Source organism: Rhinolophus hipposideros (genome assembly GCF_964194185.1).
Source record: "Rhinolophus hipposideros genome assembly, chromosome: 25".
NCBI lineage: Eukaryota > Metazoa > Chordata > Mammalia > Chiroptera > Rhinolophidae > Rhinolophus > Rhinolophus hipposideros.
In genome coordinates, this window is record NC_138071.1 from 9,765,619 (window position 1) to 9,783,071 (window position 17,453).

At 37.7% G+C, this 17,453-nt stretch overlaps 1 protein-coding gene across 1 annotated transcript in view; it reads left to right on the forward strand.

The window, feature by feature from the left end:
- Window positions 1-576: 576 nt before the first annotated feature.
- ASB15 (ankyrin repeat and SOCS box containing 15) overlaps window positions 577-17,453 on the forward strand; it is a 30,114-nt gene continuing 13,237 nt past the window's right edge. Inside the window, exons 1-7 of the mRNA XM_081038580.1 lie at window positions 577-670; window positions 4,708-4,780; window positions 6,776-6,888; window positions 9,681-9,789; window positions 11,372-11,424; window positions 11,515-11,646; window positions 12,752-12,910. Coding sequence (XP_080894706.1) covers window positions 9,683-9,789; window positions 11,372-11,424; window positions 11,515-11,646; window positions 12,752-12,910 — 451 coding nt within the window. The 5' untranslated portion in view covers window positions 577-670; window positions 4,708-4,780; window positions 6,776-6,888; window positions 9,681-9,682. The remainder of the gene's footprint in view (window positions 671-4,707; window positions 4,781-6,775; window positions 6,889-9,680; window positions 9,790-11,371; window positions 11,425-11,514; window positions 11,647-12,751; window positions 12,911-17,453) is intronic.

Consider the following 17,453-nt stretch of genomic DNA (forward strand, 5'->3'; position numbering starts at 1 on the left):
TGCTTCATTTTACATCTGCTGCTCACTTTTTTATACTATATATTTTCTGTAACTTGACCTCAAGATTCTTGATCAGATTAGATGTCACTGAATGTCATATCCCCATCTGTTTATCGGATTGGCAGCTACTAAACACCAATCAAATGAAAGACAGTAATTTCGTATAACAAGAAGATTATATTTAATGAGATTTGACATAAGTCTAAAAGATAAAGAGAAATGGTGTGTGTTAAAATTCATGAAAAGTGCCTTTGGATCTGCAGTTTTAGGCACTCACAGATTTGTCTCTTGAACAGCTAATTTAAAAATATTTTTTAATTGTATTTAAGTGGTTTTGCTTTGCTTCTTCAAGAGGAACCCTGCTTCCAGCTGGGTTGGCAGATCATTTGTTTTCATGAGATCTCTTTGAACCAATCAGGACACAGATAATCTTATTATACCTCTGTGGGCTTGTGTTTCTTTTGATGAGAGTCTAGAGAAGTCATGGGTAATACTTTACTGTGTGCCAGGAACCACTTATGTTTCAGTTGTACAAGGTCAGATCTTAATTTAACCACCAACTGGGTACTTAATTTTAGATACACAGAAGAGCACATTGGCTCCAAGGTACTTCCTCTGGTTTAGGAAGGCAAGGCCCTGGATAAGAATGACAAGATGATCATTCCAAAAGGTGAGATTATGAAATATTTGATCTGTACCTCACCAACTAGCTTATTAAGTCATTTAGGATTGGGAATATTTTAAACAAATTGAAATACGTATTGTGGGAGTTTCTCATTACTCTCTTTCCAGTTGATCATCTGTGGGTTTGCCTGCACAGGGCCTTTCTCATTACAGAATAAAACCAGGGTTGTTTTGTTTGTTTGTAGAATATTAATTCAACTATATAGTTAGTAAGCATAATAAAAAATAGTATCGTGAGAAAAACAGATCAACAATAAATGTCTCATAAGAAATGTCAATATATACACTATGGAATCCCAGAAAGGTCTTAGCTTGCCCTGGTTTGTGAGAGAAAAAAAAAATTAAATGATTCTTGTCAATAATTAAAATACATTTCTATTAAGGCCTTTTTATCATGGATAGCAAAAGATGGATGCTTTCTATTCAGAGAAAAAAATTCCTTTAAATTCCTTTAAATCAGATAAAGAAAAGGAACTCAATAGAACTGGAAAGTTGCTTCCGCAAATTAAATCATAGACTCTTAAAGTTGGAAAGTCCTTAGAATTTATCTGATATCATCACCCATCAGGTTCTTAAATGAAAAGATAACTTCTAAGGAACCTATTAGGTTGGTGCCAAAGTAATTGTGGTTTAAAAGGTAAAAAATAGGTGCAAAAAGTGCAATTACTTTTGCACCAACCTCTATCTAAAATGATACTGTATCTAAAACGAAATGATACGGACAAGGCCCTCCTAAACCTGCTGTGTACTGAGAACATTGTATTATGGACATAAAATATAACTTTAGACCTCTGTTGTTTTTATAGGAGTACCTTGTTTTGAAATGAAAATTTACCTGAAATATTTATATTCCCACTGGAGTTGTTTGATAGGTTTGCTGGTCGTTTGCATAAACTCTTTTAGAAAGCTTTTTCTGAGGCTTATGAATATTATTAGGATTAGAACATGTAGCCCTCTTTTCATTAATTCCATGAGAGTAGCAGTGTCATTAGTTAGAGTACATGCCACAGCGGTTAAGGCCTTGTGCTTCTAATGTCAAACAACTGGATTTATATCCACACCTGCACCACTCACTACATGTATGTACTTGAGCAAATTACCTAAAATTTACCTCACAGGTCTGGGACTCAGTTTCCTCATCTGTAAAATGGGGGAAAGTGTGTTGTAGAAATTAAATAACATAATCTATGTAACGAACTTAACATAATGCGTGTCACAGGTAAGCACTCAATAGATGTTACTTATAATAATTATTAAAATTCAATAAAACAAATATTTATTGAGGACCTGCGGGTTACCCTGGAAGGGAGGTTCTGGGGAAATGTCTAGCATGTGTTACTTAAAGGCAGCAAACTCCCTGAGGGCATGGATCCGATTGTCTTGTGTCTCTACTGTGACTGGAACGCAGGAGACACTGGGCACCTATCTTGAATGAGTGAATAGGACCTTCTGAAACTCCTTAGGAGAAAAATAAAAATCACTGAGAACTAGTGGATCAACTCTCCTCTGTCTTTTTGACTTAAGTAGAAAAGGGGACTGTACTGTGCGTCTGTGTTTCAACAAGGGATTTCACAGAATCTCTCGATAATGGTCTTGTGATCAAAGAGGAGACATTAATACTACGTATTGGTGTCTTTGGGAGAATTTGTAGCTGGATAAACATGTTTTCTTAAAGGGTGCTAAATCATAGATCAATATCAACCTGAAGGCCTCTGTCCTGTGCCAATTTCTGTTCGACATTTATCATTATTAATGGAGCAGATCGATATATAACAGACATGCAGATAGACCCGGAAATAGAACAATACTTGGAGGGATAGGAAATGCACTAGGCTTTTCTTTCTTTCTTTTTTTTTTTTTTTAACCAGCGAGGCTACATAATTGTCTTTAACTTTTAAGTCTGATGATTCTACAGACAAGGAAGGAGAAGGAAATAATGAATGTGTGAGAGGGTGAATGTTCAAGGGTGAGGAATAGAGCTAGAACTGTCAAACAATCTTTAAAATTCTACTTCCCCATTGCAGAGGAGTTCAGTCGCGGAAGAATAACAGGTAATGTTTATTTATTACTTGCAATACACCAGGCACAATTAATGAGGCAGCTAATCCAGAAGGGCAGGATTTGAACGAAGGTTCAACTACAATGGCCTGCATAGGATTTCAAAGTAAGATGTGAAGAAATGCAATGACTCGTTATTGTCTGAGTAAGTTTCAAATGGAAAAAGACTTGACTTTAGCAACAGACAGGAACTTTTGACATGTCAAACAGAATACACCATGCCCAGGAACAAGTACTTTTAGAGAGAGGATATATGTATGTATATATACAGAAGGTGCCAAAAAAATGTGTACACATTTTAAGAAAGGAAAAATCTGTATTAAAATTGTAATACTCAATAGATACTGACAACAAAAGATGAACACTAGTCATGTTTGACTTCTGCAATTATAAGAGGTGCTCAAAGTGGCTACCATCAGTGTAATTTTAATACAGCGTTTTCCTTTGCAATCAGAGGCCTGGCCAGTTTTCTGGAAGGCTTTGTAAGTGTTGGTTCCATGAGGTCATTCTTAGCGCCTTCAAAGTGGCTCATCATGTGTGATTGAACATACATTACCTTCTATCCATGGCATGAAATATTGTTCAAAGACATGAACTTTAATAATTGTACAGTTTTTTCATTGCTTGGGTGTACAATAACGTCTTATACAAATTCCCTCTTGTTGGACATTTTATATTGTTTTTAATATTTTGGCAGTTTAAATATGACTAAGATGAACATTTTCACGTACAAATCATTTTCCATACATCTGATTATTTTTATAAGATAGATTCCTAGATTTAGAATTACAGGCAAAGGGAAAGGCTTTTTAAAAATCATATCATCATACTAGTTTGTGATAAGGGTACATTTATTAATAAGTTGCCTTGTCATGGGCCATGCTTGCTCTAGTCTTCTCTATTCTGCATTTATATTACCCTAGATATCCACATACTTGTGAACCTAAAGCTCCTTCCCATTCTGTGTGTAATTTTCAAAAGCTAGCATGCATCTTCCTATACCTCTGTCATAATTGAATTTGACTTGGAAATCAGTAATAGAGAATAAAAAATGTCTAATTTTGTAACATAAAACTAGAGATAAGCGAAACTAGTATGACAGGTTTTATCTCTAGTGTACTCATATTTACTTAGAAATTAAGCCTCAGTTAGTACAGTCCCAAAATTGGAAGTGAACTTGGCAAAAACATATGTATGAGTATAAGGTTATTCTATTCTTTTGCTAATTTTTAAGAGTAGTGTATATTTGATCATCCATTTAGTCATTCATTCAGGGAATACTTAGTAAATTCCTATCACATACGAGATATCATAATATTTAGTGTCTACAGACCAATATGTCCATTTTGTCTTTTTATACATTTTCTAAAGATATGAGTTTTGTTTCTGTAAGGCAACATAAAAGTAGCATTCGTTTTCTGAACTAAGATTGTGTGTGTGTGTGTGCGTGTGTGTGTGTGTGTGTGTGTGTATGTTAAATTTATCAACAGAACAAGTTATGCTGTTAAGGAAGATGCTGTTTGAACTGGTCTATTTCTCACTGTCATCCACAGGATTTCTCTCTCATAGAAAAACCAAATACGACAAAGAGGGAATTGGTATAACTTATGACTTATAAATAAAAGTTACCCAATTCTGACACAGTTTTACCTCTCTCTGAAATTTCTTGGGGACTAGTCAGCTCAGTCACTGAAATCAGCCAAATGAAGCCACTTCTCTGATTTGCTATTTTGTGCTACAGGATTCTGAAAAAACAAAAGTGTGTAGCCACCAAATAAAAAATAGAGTTACAACAAAATTTCATTTATATTGATTTCAATATATCTTTAAAATTATCCCTATGAATGGTCCAAATGCAGAAAAATGAGAATGAGCATTGTTTTGTATAGAATAACTATATTTTGTATTTTCTTCACAAAACTGAGAAATGACAACGCCCTGTAACTATTGCTATTCCTCCGACAGGACTGATCCTGGTCATTTTCTCTGGGACCTCCAGCAGATGAGCTCATCACCTAAAAGCCATAGCAGTTTCAAGGTAAAAGAAAATTTCGTTGGGGTATCAGGCTCCCCCTTCCACACACAGAATCCATACCTCCGTCAGAAGCTCAGAGTTTGGATTTGGGCTGGCCTTATATAAAACTGTGACTAGAACCAAATTTTACTGCATTGCTCTTTCCCTACGCCCTCTGTCACCTCCCACTAGACTCGGTCTTAGACCCTTTACCATCTTCCCCACCCCAGGTTCCCCTCAGTAACTACTCCAAGAGATCCTGGTTCTATGCTGGCGGCCAGTAGGGTGCTATGGGCATTCTAAAAGGGACACTAAAAGATGGAACAATAAGCCCGAAAGCACAGAATCTCTCACTGATGTAACAGAATGACACTGGTGTGACAGGTGCTGGGGGCAGTGTGATATTTATGGACACAAAGCCGTTCCTTGCACCATGGAAGCAACTGTTCAGTCTGGGAACACTTATAATGCTAGCCCTGTTTAAGACCCACAGACATGGTTTCAATTTTGTTTTGCCCGAGACAGAGTGTAAGGGTGAGTGGGGTAAACAGACTTGGGTGTCATTGGAAGTAAGCCAACCAAACAATTCATAGGGAACAAAGTCATATAGCCTTGGTTCAGGGAAAAGAAGACCCTGGCCAATCCTGGGCTGTGGGAGCTCCCATGTTTCCAGGGAAACTCTGAGGGACCTCACACACTTACAATAGTATGGTGTTTAGCGCGGATCATGGACTGGAGATGATTCAGAGCGTCCTATGCAGAGGCATGTCATGTACCCAGGTTCACTCCTGCGTCACGCCTTGCAACACCACCCCAATCTCCTGACCACTTCAGTCAGGCACCCACTGGCATGTTGATTCTATATTTTTTAGACGGTAATGTTTACACTCGAAAACAAAAAGTACAGAACGCAGGCAGGTTTAGGACACCTGAGACCATTCTAAGGGACACAAAGCCTTACTGCCCAGAGCCAAAGATAAAGATTTATATGCCCCTGGAAGCTATTTTTTTATTTTTGGAAGTTATTGTCATTGAGAGCTGGCTGTTAAGAGCAAGATCAGAGTGTTTTAAGGGCAATAGACTGTGGGATGTTTTCCAGTGGCTTCAGGAAGACCGTAAAAACGAAGGTACTCACGTTCTGTCCAGACACTACTTATTAGCTCTGTGGCATTGGGTGGGTTTTTTAACCTCCTGAAGCCTGTTTCCATCTACACACGATGACTCTGTAATACCAAGCAGAATTGGAGGATTTGAAGCAAGTCAGTGAATGCAAAGTGCTTTGCAAGGCGCTGGAAACAAAGCGATCGCTCAATAACTTACAGCTATTATTATAATCACTGGTTTTGTAATTACCAAAGATAATCTAAAACTTGCATGATCACCAAACTTTCCTTTCCCCATTACCTAAATCTAGGAGGTTACTTAGCCCGTATTTGAACTAATAATTATTGATATCTGAATAATACAGGTAGCATTTGAAAATCTTGCATTTAACGGTTCTTTAACTGGGGTACATGAAAGGGCCTCAGAGGATCCATGAATTCTCTAAAATTATAGGCAGAATTTTGAGTGGGCATTCATCGCTTTGGAGAGAGAATCCATTGCTGTCATCAAACGTGTTTCTGGCCCGAAGCAAGATTAACTACTCAGTGCATTAAATGAAAAGGCTAACCATCCAATGTGATGGTCCCAATTACTTTGTAAATTAGCAGCACATGGAGAATAAATAAATCTCACTAGTGGGCTTCTCCAGAACAAGACTGGCAAATTCTTGTTTAGAAAGGGTCGATTAATTTTTCTAGACTGAGAAGTGGGGTACCAGCGAATAGGTCTTAAAGGGTGTCAAAATGTTATTTGGCCTGTCCTCAGCTAGCTGATTGGTGCTTACAGATAATTTTAAACAAAGGCTGGCAATAGGTTGTCAACCTTTTGCTGGGATTGAGTCCTGTTCATTTTACATATGAGGTACAGATAAATAACTCTTTTCCTGTCCTTCTCATTGCACCTTGATGCCTCTAGGTCTCTTCCGGTGATGCTCTCCTGAATGTCTGTCTGACACCTTACTGCACCTGCACACAGGTCTTCACTTCATCCCCAGCTTTCAGTAAAAGGTTGGAGACAGTTTGTGTCAGGTGGGTGTTGTTCCATGTAGTAGGAGTTTTCTCACCATTTCTACCCTGCTGTCATTAGGGATACAAAACAGTTGAGAGTTTTAGATAACTTCTCTCTGGAAGATAGTTAAAAGGACATTAAAAAAAAAAAAAAAACAACAACAACTTTCCACAGACCAACTCAGTTCTCTAAACGGTCTGTGGCATCTCATGTACTGCAAGCCCAAGTTTCAAACAGGTTTGGAGTTAAGCTGGTGATTTAACTAGGTGAAAGGCTCTGTATCCCATTACTAATCCCAGAGCCATGCAATCCCCTATCACCACAGAGATATTAGTGGGAAAGGCAGCTGGCGATGCCACAAGCTTAACTTCATCATCTAATTGTGCTGTCTGAAGGACTCAGTGCTTTTCCGCTACTAATGAGTCAACACATTTTTTCCAGTGACCACTGAGAACAGCCATGAGCTAGAGCTCACTAGGAATGGAAGTAGAGAGCGAAGACATAAAGGAAAAAGAAAGTGGGTTTTTATTGGTGGTTTTTTTTCACTCAGAAAACTAATAGTCCAAGTGGGAATACAAAACACAAATATGTGAAGAATTTGTAAAACAAAGGAGTATAACTCCAGATGTTGGAAAAAATATTATGTAAGAGGAGATATTCATAGATAAATAAGGCGAGAAAGGATTGGAGACTTTCATCAAGGGCTTCCATAGGAAGGATGTCGTGAGCCAGGCTTGTCCTGAGACAGGCTTGAGGCAGCTGGAAGGGCCTTGCGAATAAAGAGGAATGAGATATAAAAGCACAAGAGTGAGAGAAATAAAGCCACGCCCAGAGTGGGCAATCACATTCGTTTAGTTGGAAGAAAGACTGCATACCTGAGGAACAGTTAGCTCTAAGGCTAAAGCAGAGTTTAGAAGATGTTAGGGTTCACTTATTAACTCATTTATTCAACACACAGAGACCACAAACCATGAGATGGTGCTTCTGTAGGTACTACTGACACAGATGAATTCTCTGCTCTTATTGAATTACATGCTAGGGGGAGGAGAGAGACAATGAACCAGTAACCAACAAAACAACAAAATAAAACACCACTTAAATCTATTTGTTGAACAGCCCCCCTGGGGCACATGTTGGCCTCTGAGTAGACTGAGGTATCGTGGTGTGAGAAAACATGCTTAGTGGATTGCTGTTACTGACTCACAAACAGTCTCCAAACTTTATCACTCTTCTCTCCTTTCTGTCTCAAGGTGACAGTAAGGCTACTCGTGCAGAGCAATGAACAATAAAAAGTATAACGATGCCACTGAGTTTGTGTGCAGTCTGTGCGCAGGTCAGGGACCTTGGCTATAACCATATAAAGAACTGTCCTTAAAATTTGAGCTTATTTAACCTTGACAATGAGAAAAAGTAATGCAAGTGTCAACTGTGTTTTGGAAATTGCCCAGAGTACTCCTTGTTTATTTCCCCTTGAAAAGACACACCACAGTGTATAATTTCAGACAGATAATGCATTTGGCTTGAAAAGTACCAGTAGTCAAAAATCATTTTATTTTGGTCAGTCAATCCAGCTGTAGAACTATTTGCATTTCTACATTTAATCAATTTTCTAAGATAAAACAATGGATCCAATAGTAATGAGAGCCACTCACTCTTCTAATCTGATCATTGGAAGAAACAAGCCAATGAGAAATAATTTATATCTTTGCTCATTATCTTCAGAGAAGATGGGCCAGTCAAGAGCAGTGGCTCATAATGGATATAACTGTGCAGGGGGCAGGAACAGGAGATTGGTCTCTGGTCTGGGGATGGAGTTAAGATGGTCCTTATGTGAAGGACCATCTTTAGATTTCAGGAAATCTTCAGATTTCTTGAGGGCAAGGCAAGGCCACTACATTTGTAACTTTCTATTCTCTCTACTTTAATTCAACAAATACTGAGTGTGCCAAAAAAATGTATACACATTTTAAGAAAGGAAAACTGTGTTAAAATTGTAATACTCAATCTATACCAATAAAAAAAATGAATACAAGTCACGTTTGACTTCTGCAATTATAAGAGGTGCTCAAAGTGGTTACCATCAGCATCCAGACACTTCTGAGTACCACGAACTACTGCTTGAGCAACGTTGACCAAAGTGTCCAGTTGGATACATTTTTTTGGCACCCCTGGTATAGTCATTGAAGAGCTTCCCTGTGCCAAGCATGTTCTAGAGCAGTAGGGGATGCAGAGATAAGTGAGGTACACCCTTCACCTTGCAAAGCATAGAGTCTGTTACAAGAAGTCGAACACAAATACAGAAATAACTGCAATTCAAGGCAGCCAACTCCTTGAATTGCAGGTGTGAGAAGAGGGATTAATCAGCATGTAAGCAAACACAGCAGACAGAATAAAGACTAAAGTATGTGAAAGGCTCACTGTTCTCTATTCTTGCCCCTGTCTTACTTCTTCTCGGGTAGAGTTTTAAACTTCTAATGTGCTGTGTAGAACAGTGTTTTGAGGAAAACTCAAGGGCCAAAATTATTGTAACTCTGATGTGTGGAAAAAGTGAATTCTTATAAGCCCAACTGTAGTTGTTACTGAAAAGAAAATCAAAATCAGAAAATACCAAAGGGCAGGTATTTAAAGACTTCAAAAGTTACAATGAGCTTCACATATAATACATATTGAAATGTGAACTGTGTTTGTGTTTGTTAAATGGAGACAGGCGAATGCATTTTGGTTTTTCATTTTGCATCTTTCATGTTAACTACATGGTGTTCTTTGCCATTTGCTGATAATAAGAAAGTAATTCTTTCAAAATTCTATTCAGTCATGGATACTAATGACGACCCCGATGAAGATCATCTTACAAGTTATGATATTCAGCTCAGTATTCAAGAATCCATTGAAGCCAGCAAGACTACATTTTCCCCTGAAAGGTAACAAAGTGACTGTCCTCAACAAAATTTCTTCATGCTATTCATTTTGGTATAAGGTGAAATGAATGACGTTTCCTGACTCCTCCTCTAAGGAAATGCCCACCCTTCTTTTCTGGAAGAGAACTGAACAGCTTTATAAGGGTTACTGTGCACACATTTAGCAGTTTGACCTCCCACAAATCCCCATCTCCGTTGCAAGATGGAAGTCATCTGGAGGGGAAATTCCTAGTGGAATTCAGTTGCACACGATTGCCTATTTTCTAAATCAATATGGAATCAAAAAGGACAATAAACTTTAACAACTTTGCAAGTACAGTTTATACAACTGATGTATACATAGATATGCAGAGGTTTGTTTTGTGTGTTCTAGAGCCCATTCTTCCCCTGACTCAGGCAACCTTTGTAAGTAATGGATTCCATTTTTGCATCTTTAAAATATGAAGAATAATGCTAACCCACCTAGCCCAAAAGTACAGTGAATGGGAAAAGAGTTAAGTGCTTTTGTCATATGTGACAAAGTAATGTATCAACCAGAGCCTATTTCATTGTCTACTATTCAAATGACAGAAGTTAATAAATTGATGTTTGATGTTAGCAGTGGTTCTAAAGTCCGAGACTGCAAAAGTCAATTTCTGTCTTGAACAACATCCATTATTCTTCTGACAAAAATACACTTCAGTTTACCTTTACATTCTGTCATATTATTTACAATCTGGTATTCTGAAATTCAGTGGTGCTTTTGAATAGAGCCAGTGCTATAAAATTATTGCTTTTGAGCTTTTAAAAATTTTCCTGTCTCTTTAATTTTCCCGTTATCTTCAACAGATTTTAGACGTTTAGAGTTCCCCTGATGGCATTCACAAGCCTAGAATGCCAGCGAATGTTTCTTGATAGAGTTAAATCAATTTCTCACGAAATACATACCTTCTTTCCTTTGAATAAACACACACACACCAGAGAATGGTCATAAGGGTTGAAATCATGGCCTAACGGACCGGTGACTGGAAGTTCGCTCAATACAATGCTCAGCCTGTTTGCACCTGTGGATGAAGTGATTAAGACTCACGTGCAGTGTGGCTCACACACTCTCAAATAAGCAATCATTAATTAGCAATTATTAAGTTCAAAGTGACAGTTATTAAGCTTAGAGTTTTTAAGTTGGGAAGAAGCCTTAGAGACCTTCCTACTTATACCCATCACTTTACAGATGAAGAAACCACCAGTTAGAGAGGCCAACTGGCCTTCCCAGGATTATAAAGTCACAAAATCTGAACCCAACTCTTCTCACTCTGATTTTAGTTGCTTAGTCCTTTCTCGTTGCTAAGAACTCATTTCAGAGACAGCGTTATAATCTTGTATTTTGTCATCTTCACGAATGTTCCTGAAGTCTAGTGTATCACAAATACACTGTGTACCTGCCTCTCAGACATTTCCTGTTTACAGTGGAGAAAATCAGTTGAGTGAATTTCCTGTAGATCCTCATTATTAAGATTATGTACAAAAGCTCAATATAAATTAAAATTTGGGTTTCCTTGAAGTATACCACTTTTATAAATAGGGCTTGTTTTCCTTTCCCTGGCAGATTTGTACCACTAAGTGATCAAAACAGAAAACTCGTGGAGGCCATAAAACAAGGTAAATGAGGGTATTGCCTGCACAGGGATGAACTGGAGAGTCCATCTTGCCAAGGCAGACATTTGTTACCAGCCCGTGTGTTTCACTTAGGTCACATTCTAGAGCTCCAGGAATATGTGAAATGTAAATATGCGTTAGATGAAGCTGATGAAAAAGGATGGTTTCCCCTGCATGAAGCTGTTGTTCAGCCTCTTCAGCAAGTACTTGAAATCGTTCTGGATGGTAAGAGAACATAGATCCTTTAGACCACATTGAAACAAGAATGTAGAAGTTGGGAGCATTCTCAGTGAACATAACAAGGAAAAAGAAGAGACGGAATAAAAGATTAATTGAAATTGGGAAAAGACAATACCCATGTTTTAAACTTAGGGTACAAAAATTAGTATATTTCATGAGGTTCAGCGTTCACCTTTGCTGAATCCTCATCCTTCTAAGGACACAAGTTGGCAGGAAGATGTGCTTATCTCCTAAAAGTGATAAAAGTTTGTACATATCATGAATTAATTGATTAGAATATAAATCTTGTTGCTTTTGGAAGTTGGTTTTTAATTTTTCATCTTGAACATCTCTTAACAGTTTCCAAAAATAATTATATAGTACAAGTAGTACTTACTATATTTTTCTTCGTATTATATTAATTTTTTCATAGTGTAAACATGAATAAATATCATGGTAAATTGACCCAAGGGTAAATATTAATAATTTCCATGTTCTAACACAATATTTTTCACATCTCGGCAGAATACGTTGTGAGTGCCCTATCGTTCAACCTTCGGTGTTGCTCCCTGGTTCTATGTTCTGGGAGATAATGATAGATACTTGATAATTAAGTATCCAGCCCACTAGCCAGCTGAAAAAAATAGAGAGTTAGACTGATAGACAGACGGATAGAGAAGATGATGTCAAGTATAGTATTTCTAACACACTCTGACAAGATACATTCATTCAAATACTTTCTCATTTCCACATTCACAGACTTCATTTGACAAAAACCAATTTCAGATAAAATTTAAATGGTAATGCTAAGGATTAGGGAATTATATTACCACTTACCTAGAAATGATAATTCACAACCCATTTAAAAAAAAAAAAGAGCACCTTGAAACTTAGATGTTGATTTTTTTAGCTGTTAACTTGATTAGCAAGTCCACGCTCATCAACTTATACTGACCATCATTTGATCAACTTGACTCACATCTCCTCTTAGTCTTCCCTTTTTCACCAATCGACTTTGCTCAATTTAATGCATGTATTAGTGCATTATTCTGACTTATGTGATATCTTTAAGTAAAGATTTTTAACTTTACACAATGCTTTCACATCTCAGCATCCTATAAGACTCTCTGGGAGTTCAAGACCGCTGATGGAGAAACACCCTTGACTTTGGCAGTGAAAGCTGAGATGGTGGAAAACGTAAGAACTTTACTAGAAAAGGGAGTATGGCCAAACACCAAAAATGGCAAAGGAGAGACGCCCCTTCTGATTGGTAAATGACCTTTTTTTTCCCCCTAGAACTATTATAGTTTGAGACAAATAAATATTTAATAAGTATTTATTGGAAACCACTATGTTTTGGCTAAAATTATGTGACCTCATCTCCTTTCATTCCCTGAGTTCCTCCCCTAACCCCTATCTCATCTGTCTGATGATTTTGTTTTTCTGTCCCACAAAGAGATCAAATGTGACAGATCCTTCAGCATCAACTACTGGGAGGGGTCTGAATTAGGAGTTTTATGAGCCCAGAAGTGCTAGTTCTAAAGGAATATTCTCTAGGTGGGGCCTAGCTGTAAGGAGGGCTGCATTGTGGTACGGAGCCAGAGGAAAGAGGCAGAAATGGGATTCCAAAGATAGATGCCAAGTCTATAAAAGAACAATGAAGCCAAAGGGACAGGAAGAGGAGGAGCAGATTCCAAGTACTTGGATGCAGCACCCGGCACCTAAAAAACGGTTCACCACTGTGACACAACAAAGAAGTAATGATAAACCTAAAGGTGTCATTTATCAGCTTCTTCTCAGTCCTGCGTGCCTATCCTGCTATTTGGTGACCTACAAGAATTGGCAGGTCTGTTTGTAGAAGCAGAGAGAGATAAGATTAACTCCAAATGACCAGAGATAACATTTTCTTTCTCTTAGGACATAGTGTTGTGGAGTAAGGATTTGGGCTTAGGCACCTGAGATCCGTGGATTTATTTTTTCCCAATTCTGTTGAGATGTAATTGACATATAACATTGTATTAGTTTAAGGTATAGGACGTGATTGACACGCGCATATATTGCACAATAATCACTACAATACATTTAGTTAACTTACCTCACATAGCTACAATTTTTTTCTTATGCTGAGAACTTTTAAGATCCTTCTTAGCAGTACTGTTATGTAGATTTAAATCCTAGCTATGAGATTGCAATCATGGGCCTCAGTTTCCTCATGTGTAAAATGGAAATACACCACCTACCATGCAGAATTGTTATAAAATTAAAGAAAATATAAATATATTAAACCCTTGCCCCATGGTAGATGCTCTAGAGAGAGAGCCATTATGAAATTGCACATGTGTGTGTGTGTGTGTGTGTGTGTGTAAGAGGATTATTACCTAAGAGTTTTTATCAGCAATGACAGAGAAAGAAAATAAAGCATAATGAGTTGTAGTCACAGCTATTTTACCTACCACAATTCCTGTTCACGGAGAAATCACTAATTTTAAAAACAACCTGAATATTGTTAACAGAAAACTTAGACAAGTCATGAACAAGAGTAAAATATTTATACTTGACAACATTAATTCAACATCAGTGCAACTAACATTTCTGGAGGTTCATGTTCAGCCAGATGCCGTGATAGGCAAATGAATACAAAGATGAGTGGGATAATCTTCCTCCTCTCGAAGAATCTCGTGGGAAAGCTAGATATGATGTAAATAGAAATACTATAATAAAGGTGTTATTCAAAGTAAATTAGGGAACTAAGAAGGCAGTGAATCTGTGACACTTCCAAAGAGATAGTTGCTCTTAAGTTGTGACTTGGGTTGTAGACAGGTCACCAGCAGACAGGGGAAGGAGAGCTGGGCAGCCTTCTGCCTCTGGACATAAATTGTTAAGTGAATAGTGTCACCACAGCCTGCAGTCATTCCAATATGATTTCTTCTTGCTTCCTCTTGTCCCATGTCAGAGCTTTCAGCCTTCCCGAATTCAGATTAGATGGGACAAACCATCTAATTATCAGAGTTAGGGTATTGGCAAAGCTTCTGTAACAAATGAAAAACAAACCCAGATACAAAAAAACCAACAAACAACAACTTAAAAAGAAGTTCATTTCTCTCACACACATTTCAGAGCGAGTGGCCTAAGGATGGCATGGTTTCAGATGTCACCATTTCCCAGGCAGCTGGAAGGAGGAAAGAGGAAGCCTTGAAAAAACATCTTCATGTTTAAGAACATGACCTGGGCATTGCACCCAGCATTTTCATTCCTACACTGTGAGTGCAGATTTTGTCATGTAGCCACACTTAGGTGCAAGACAGACCTGGCGATGTAGTCTCTACCTGGATAGTGTGTCCAGCTAAAACCTGGGGGCTTCTGTTGCTAGAAGGAAAAGGGGAAATACGAGTAGAGGGGAACAGATGGCTGTCTCTCCATGTTAACCAGCCTTATATCACCATAACATGGTGATTTTCATAAATAAACCAAAGCTCTTTTCTTGAGCTGGCACTCTAGGCACTAAATATTAGGTAGGTACAAAAATAACTGGGGTTATTGCAATGATTTTTAACCTTTAAGCCGCAATTACACCTCTGGGTTGCCATGCCACTATTAATGGGATTATATTATTTTTCATATTATTTTTGTAAAGGCATATAACCATGGAGTATCTGCAGTGACATCCATGTATTTGTTGTTGTTTGTATAGATAGTCTTTGATTTCTTCAAAATAGAGGAAAACAAAAGTCACTCCTCCAGAGTTCTTATACCATCTCAAATTGCAAATTTAGAATTAGTCTCTACTTCTATTCTCAACCCACTTATTTCTAAAGGGACAAATAAGTCATGATTGTCACTCACTTGTCTCTTTTCACTTTACTTACATTTTACTTTAATGCCTACAACAGACCAGTAAGCATTTATATGCATTTCAAAGTTTTGTTTGTTGGTTTCTCTACTTTAGCAGTATCTGAAGTGTGGGAAAAGAACTTGATCTTGAGTCAGCAAAGTCAAAATAAAGTGAACATTTGGAAATAATAAATTTTGAAAACCAAACGGTAATAGCAAGGAGAAGATAAAAGTTTCGTGAAGGAGATATTCAGGAGATATTCACTTATGTCCCCATCATCCACATTTCCAGAGAATAAGAATTTTTCTTGGGTTACCTTCTCTAGGACCTTCATTGTGGAAAACACATTAGGTCTTTTTGGGTCATAGGAAAATGGATCACCCATGACACTTTCTCAGTTTTCTTCCTGATTCTATGGGTTACTTTGAAATTTGCTACTCACAGTCCATTAGCTTATAAAGGAGAGATAAGAGGAAAAAAAGTGCTGTTTTTTTTATTTTTCAGTGCAATGCCATTTTATTTTTCCTAACCCAATCCTATCATCCTTGTCTTTACGGAATATCCTTATATACTCGCCCTCCCCCCCAAAAAAAAATAAATCACATCCTTTGTCCCCCCAGACCTCTCTTGCCCATCAGCCATCTGACCTGACTATGGTACTTTGATGTGGTACAGTCATGTTACACAGTGATTTGCGAGTAGTGTGTATCTGATTGGTGATTTTATGACACTTATTAAGGGTTGTTTCCACTCAGACTCCCTCTCTGCCCACCCTCTGAAGTTGGTGTCACCTTTGTCCAGTCAGATAGCCACAGGATTGTCCAGGCCAGTGGGGCCCAGGCCACAGAAGAAGCCAATTCATTTTATTTCAGACATTTCTTTCTCACAAATTAATATACATCCTGTATATTCCATCTCCTCTTTCAATCTTCCAATCCGTCAACATACATCAGAAAAACCTTCTCTATTTGTATGTCATATGACTCAGAATATAATCTACTGCTGATTAGTAAATTGCATGAACAAAACACATATACCCAGAAAGAAAATGACAGAAATTTAAAATAAAAAGGAAAAGGGACAGCAGACTATGAAGTGTTCAAAAGTGCCCATAAACTACACAAAATTCTCTAATTCCCTAACTCCTCAACTGAAACGTGGTTCTCTTCAAGCATTATTATTATAGATGTATTTTTTATTTCATAAATTATTTAATGTGTATTTTACTTAGTTATGTTACACAAATACTGTGCTTTATTAGTTTTCATTATTTCAGCCATTTATTGGTTAGGAATGACTTTATGGGTTATGAGAGGAGCTCCCCACAATTTGCATTATTATTTATGGGAAATAAAATATATTCTTAGTTCCAAAAAAAAATTCAAGTAGTTCTAGTTTTAAAATTACTTTCAGTTGAATATGACCTATATGCTGCAATTTTCATGAAGAAAGACTAATAATATCTCTAATCGTAATGAGGTAATGAGAGAAGAGGTTCATTATTTAACACATTATTTCTAAGTAGAAAAAAATGCAATAGGAGGAGCAAGAAGATAAATGAGGACACAGCTCTCAGTTTGTTTAATGTATTGATGTTTGCTCTGCAGTAACACCAGCTGGATGAGGTAATTCACTGTAATTAGAGCTGCCAGTGGCAGGTGGGTGATTCAGAGAAAGGCATTTGTCCACAGATTCTAATTTAGACAGTGAGGAGGGGAAAAAGTGAAATCTCACTGCAGTGATGTCTTGCCTGCCTCCAAGTGTGGCAGGCAAAGTTTGTCTCTGTCCTCTGTTTATGATTTTTGGAGCCCACTCCCTTGCCGTGGCCTCACATCCTTTTCGCATTTCGCCTCCTGGCTGCCTGGGATGTTGTATGTGACCCCATATCTCCTCCTGCCTTTCCCAGCAAAAGCCCAGACTCTGAGTCTCTCTTCAAACTGAAGACAGTATAGGCTTCCCTAGACTGTAAATTCCATACATG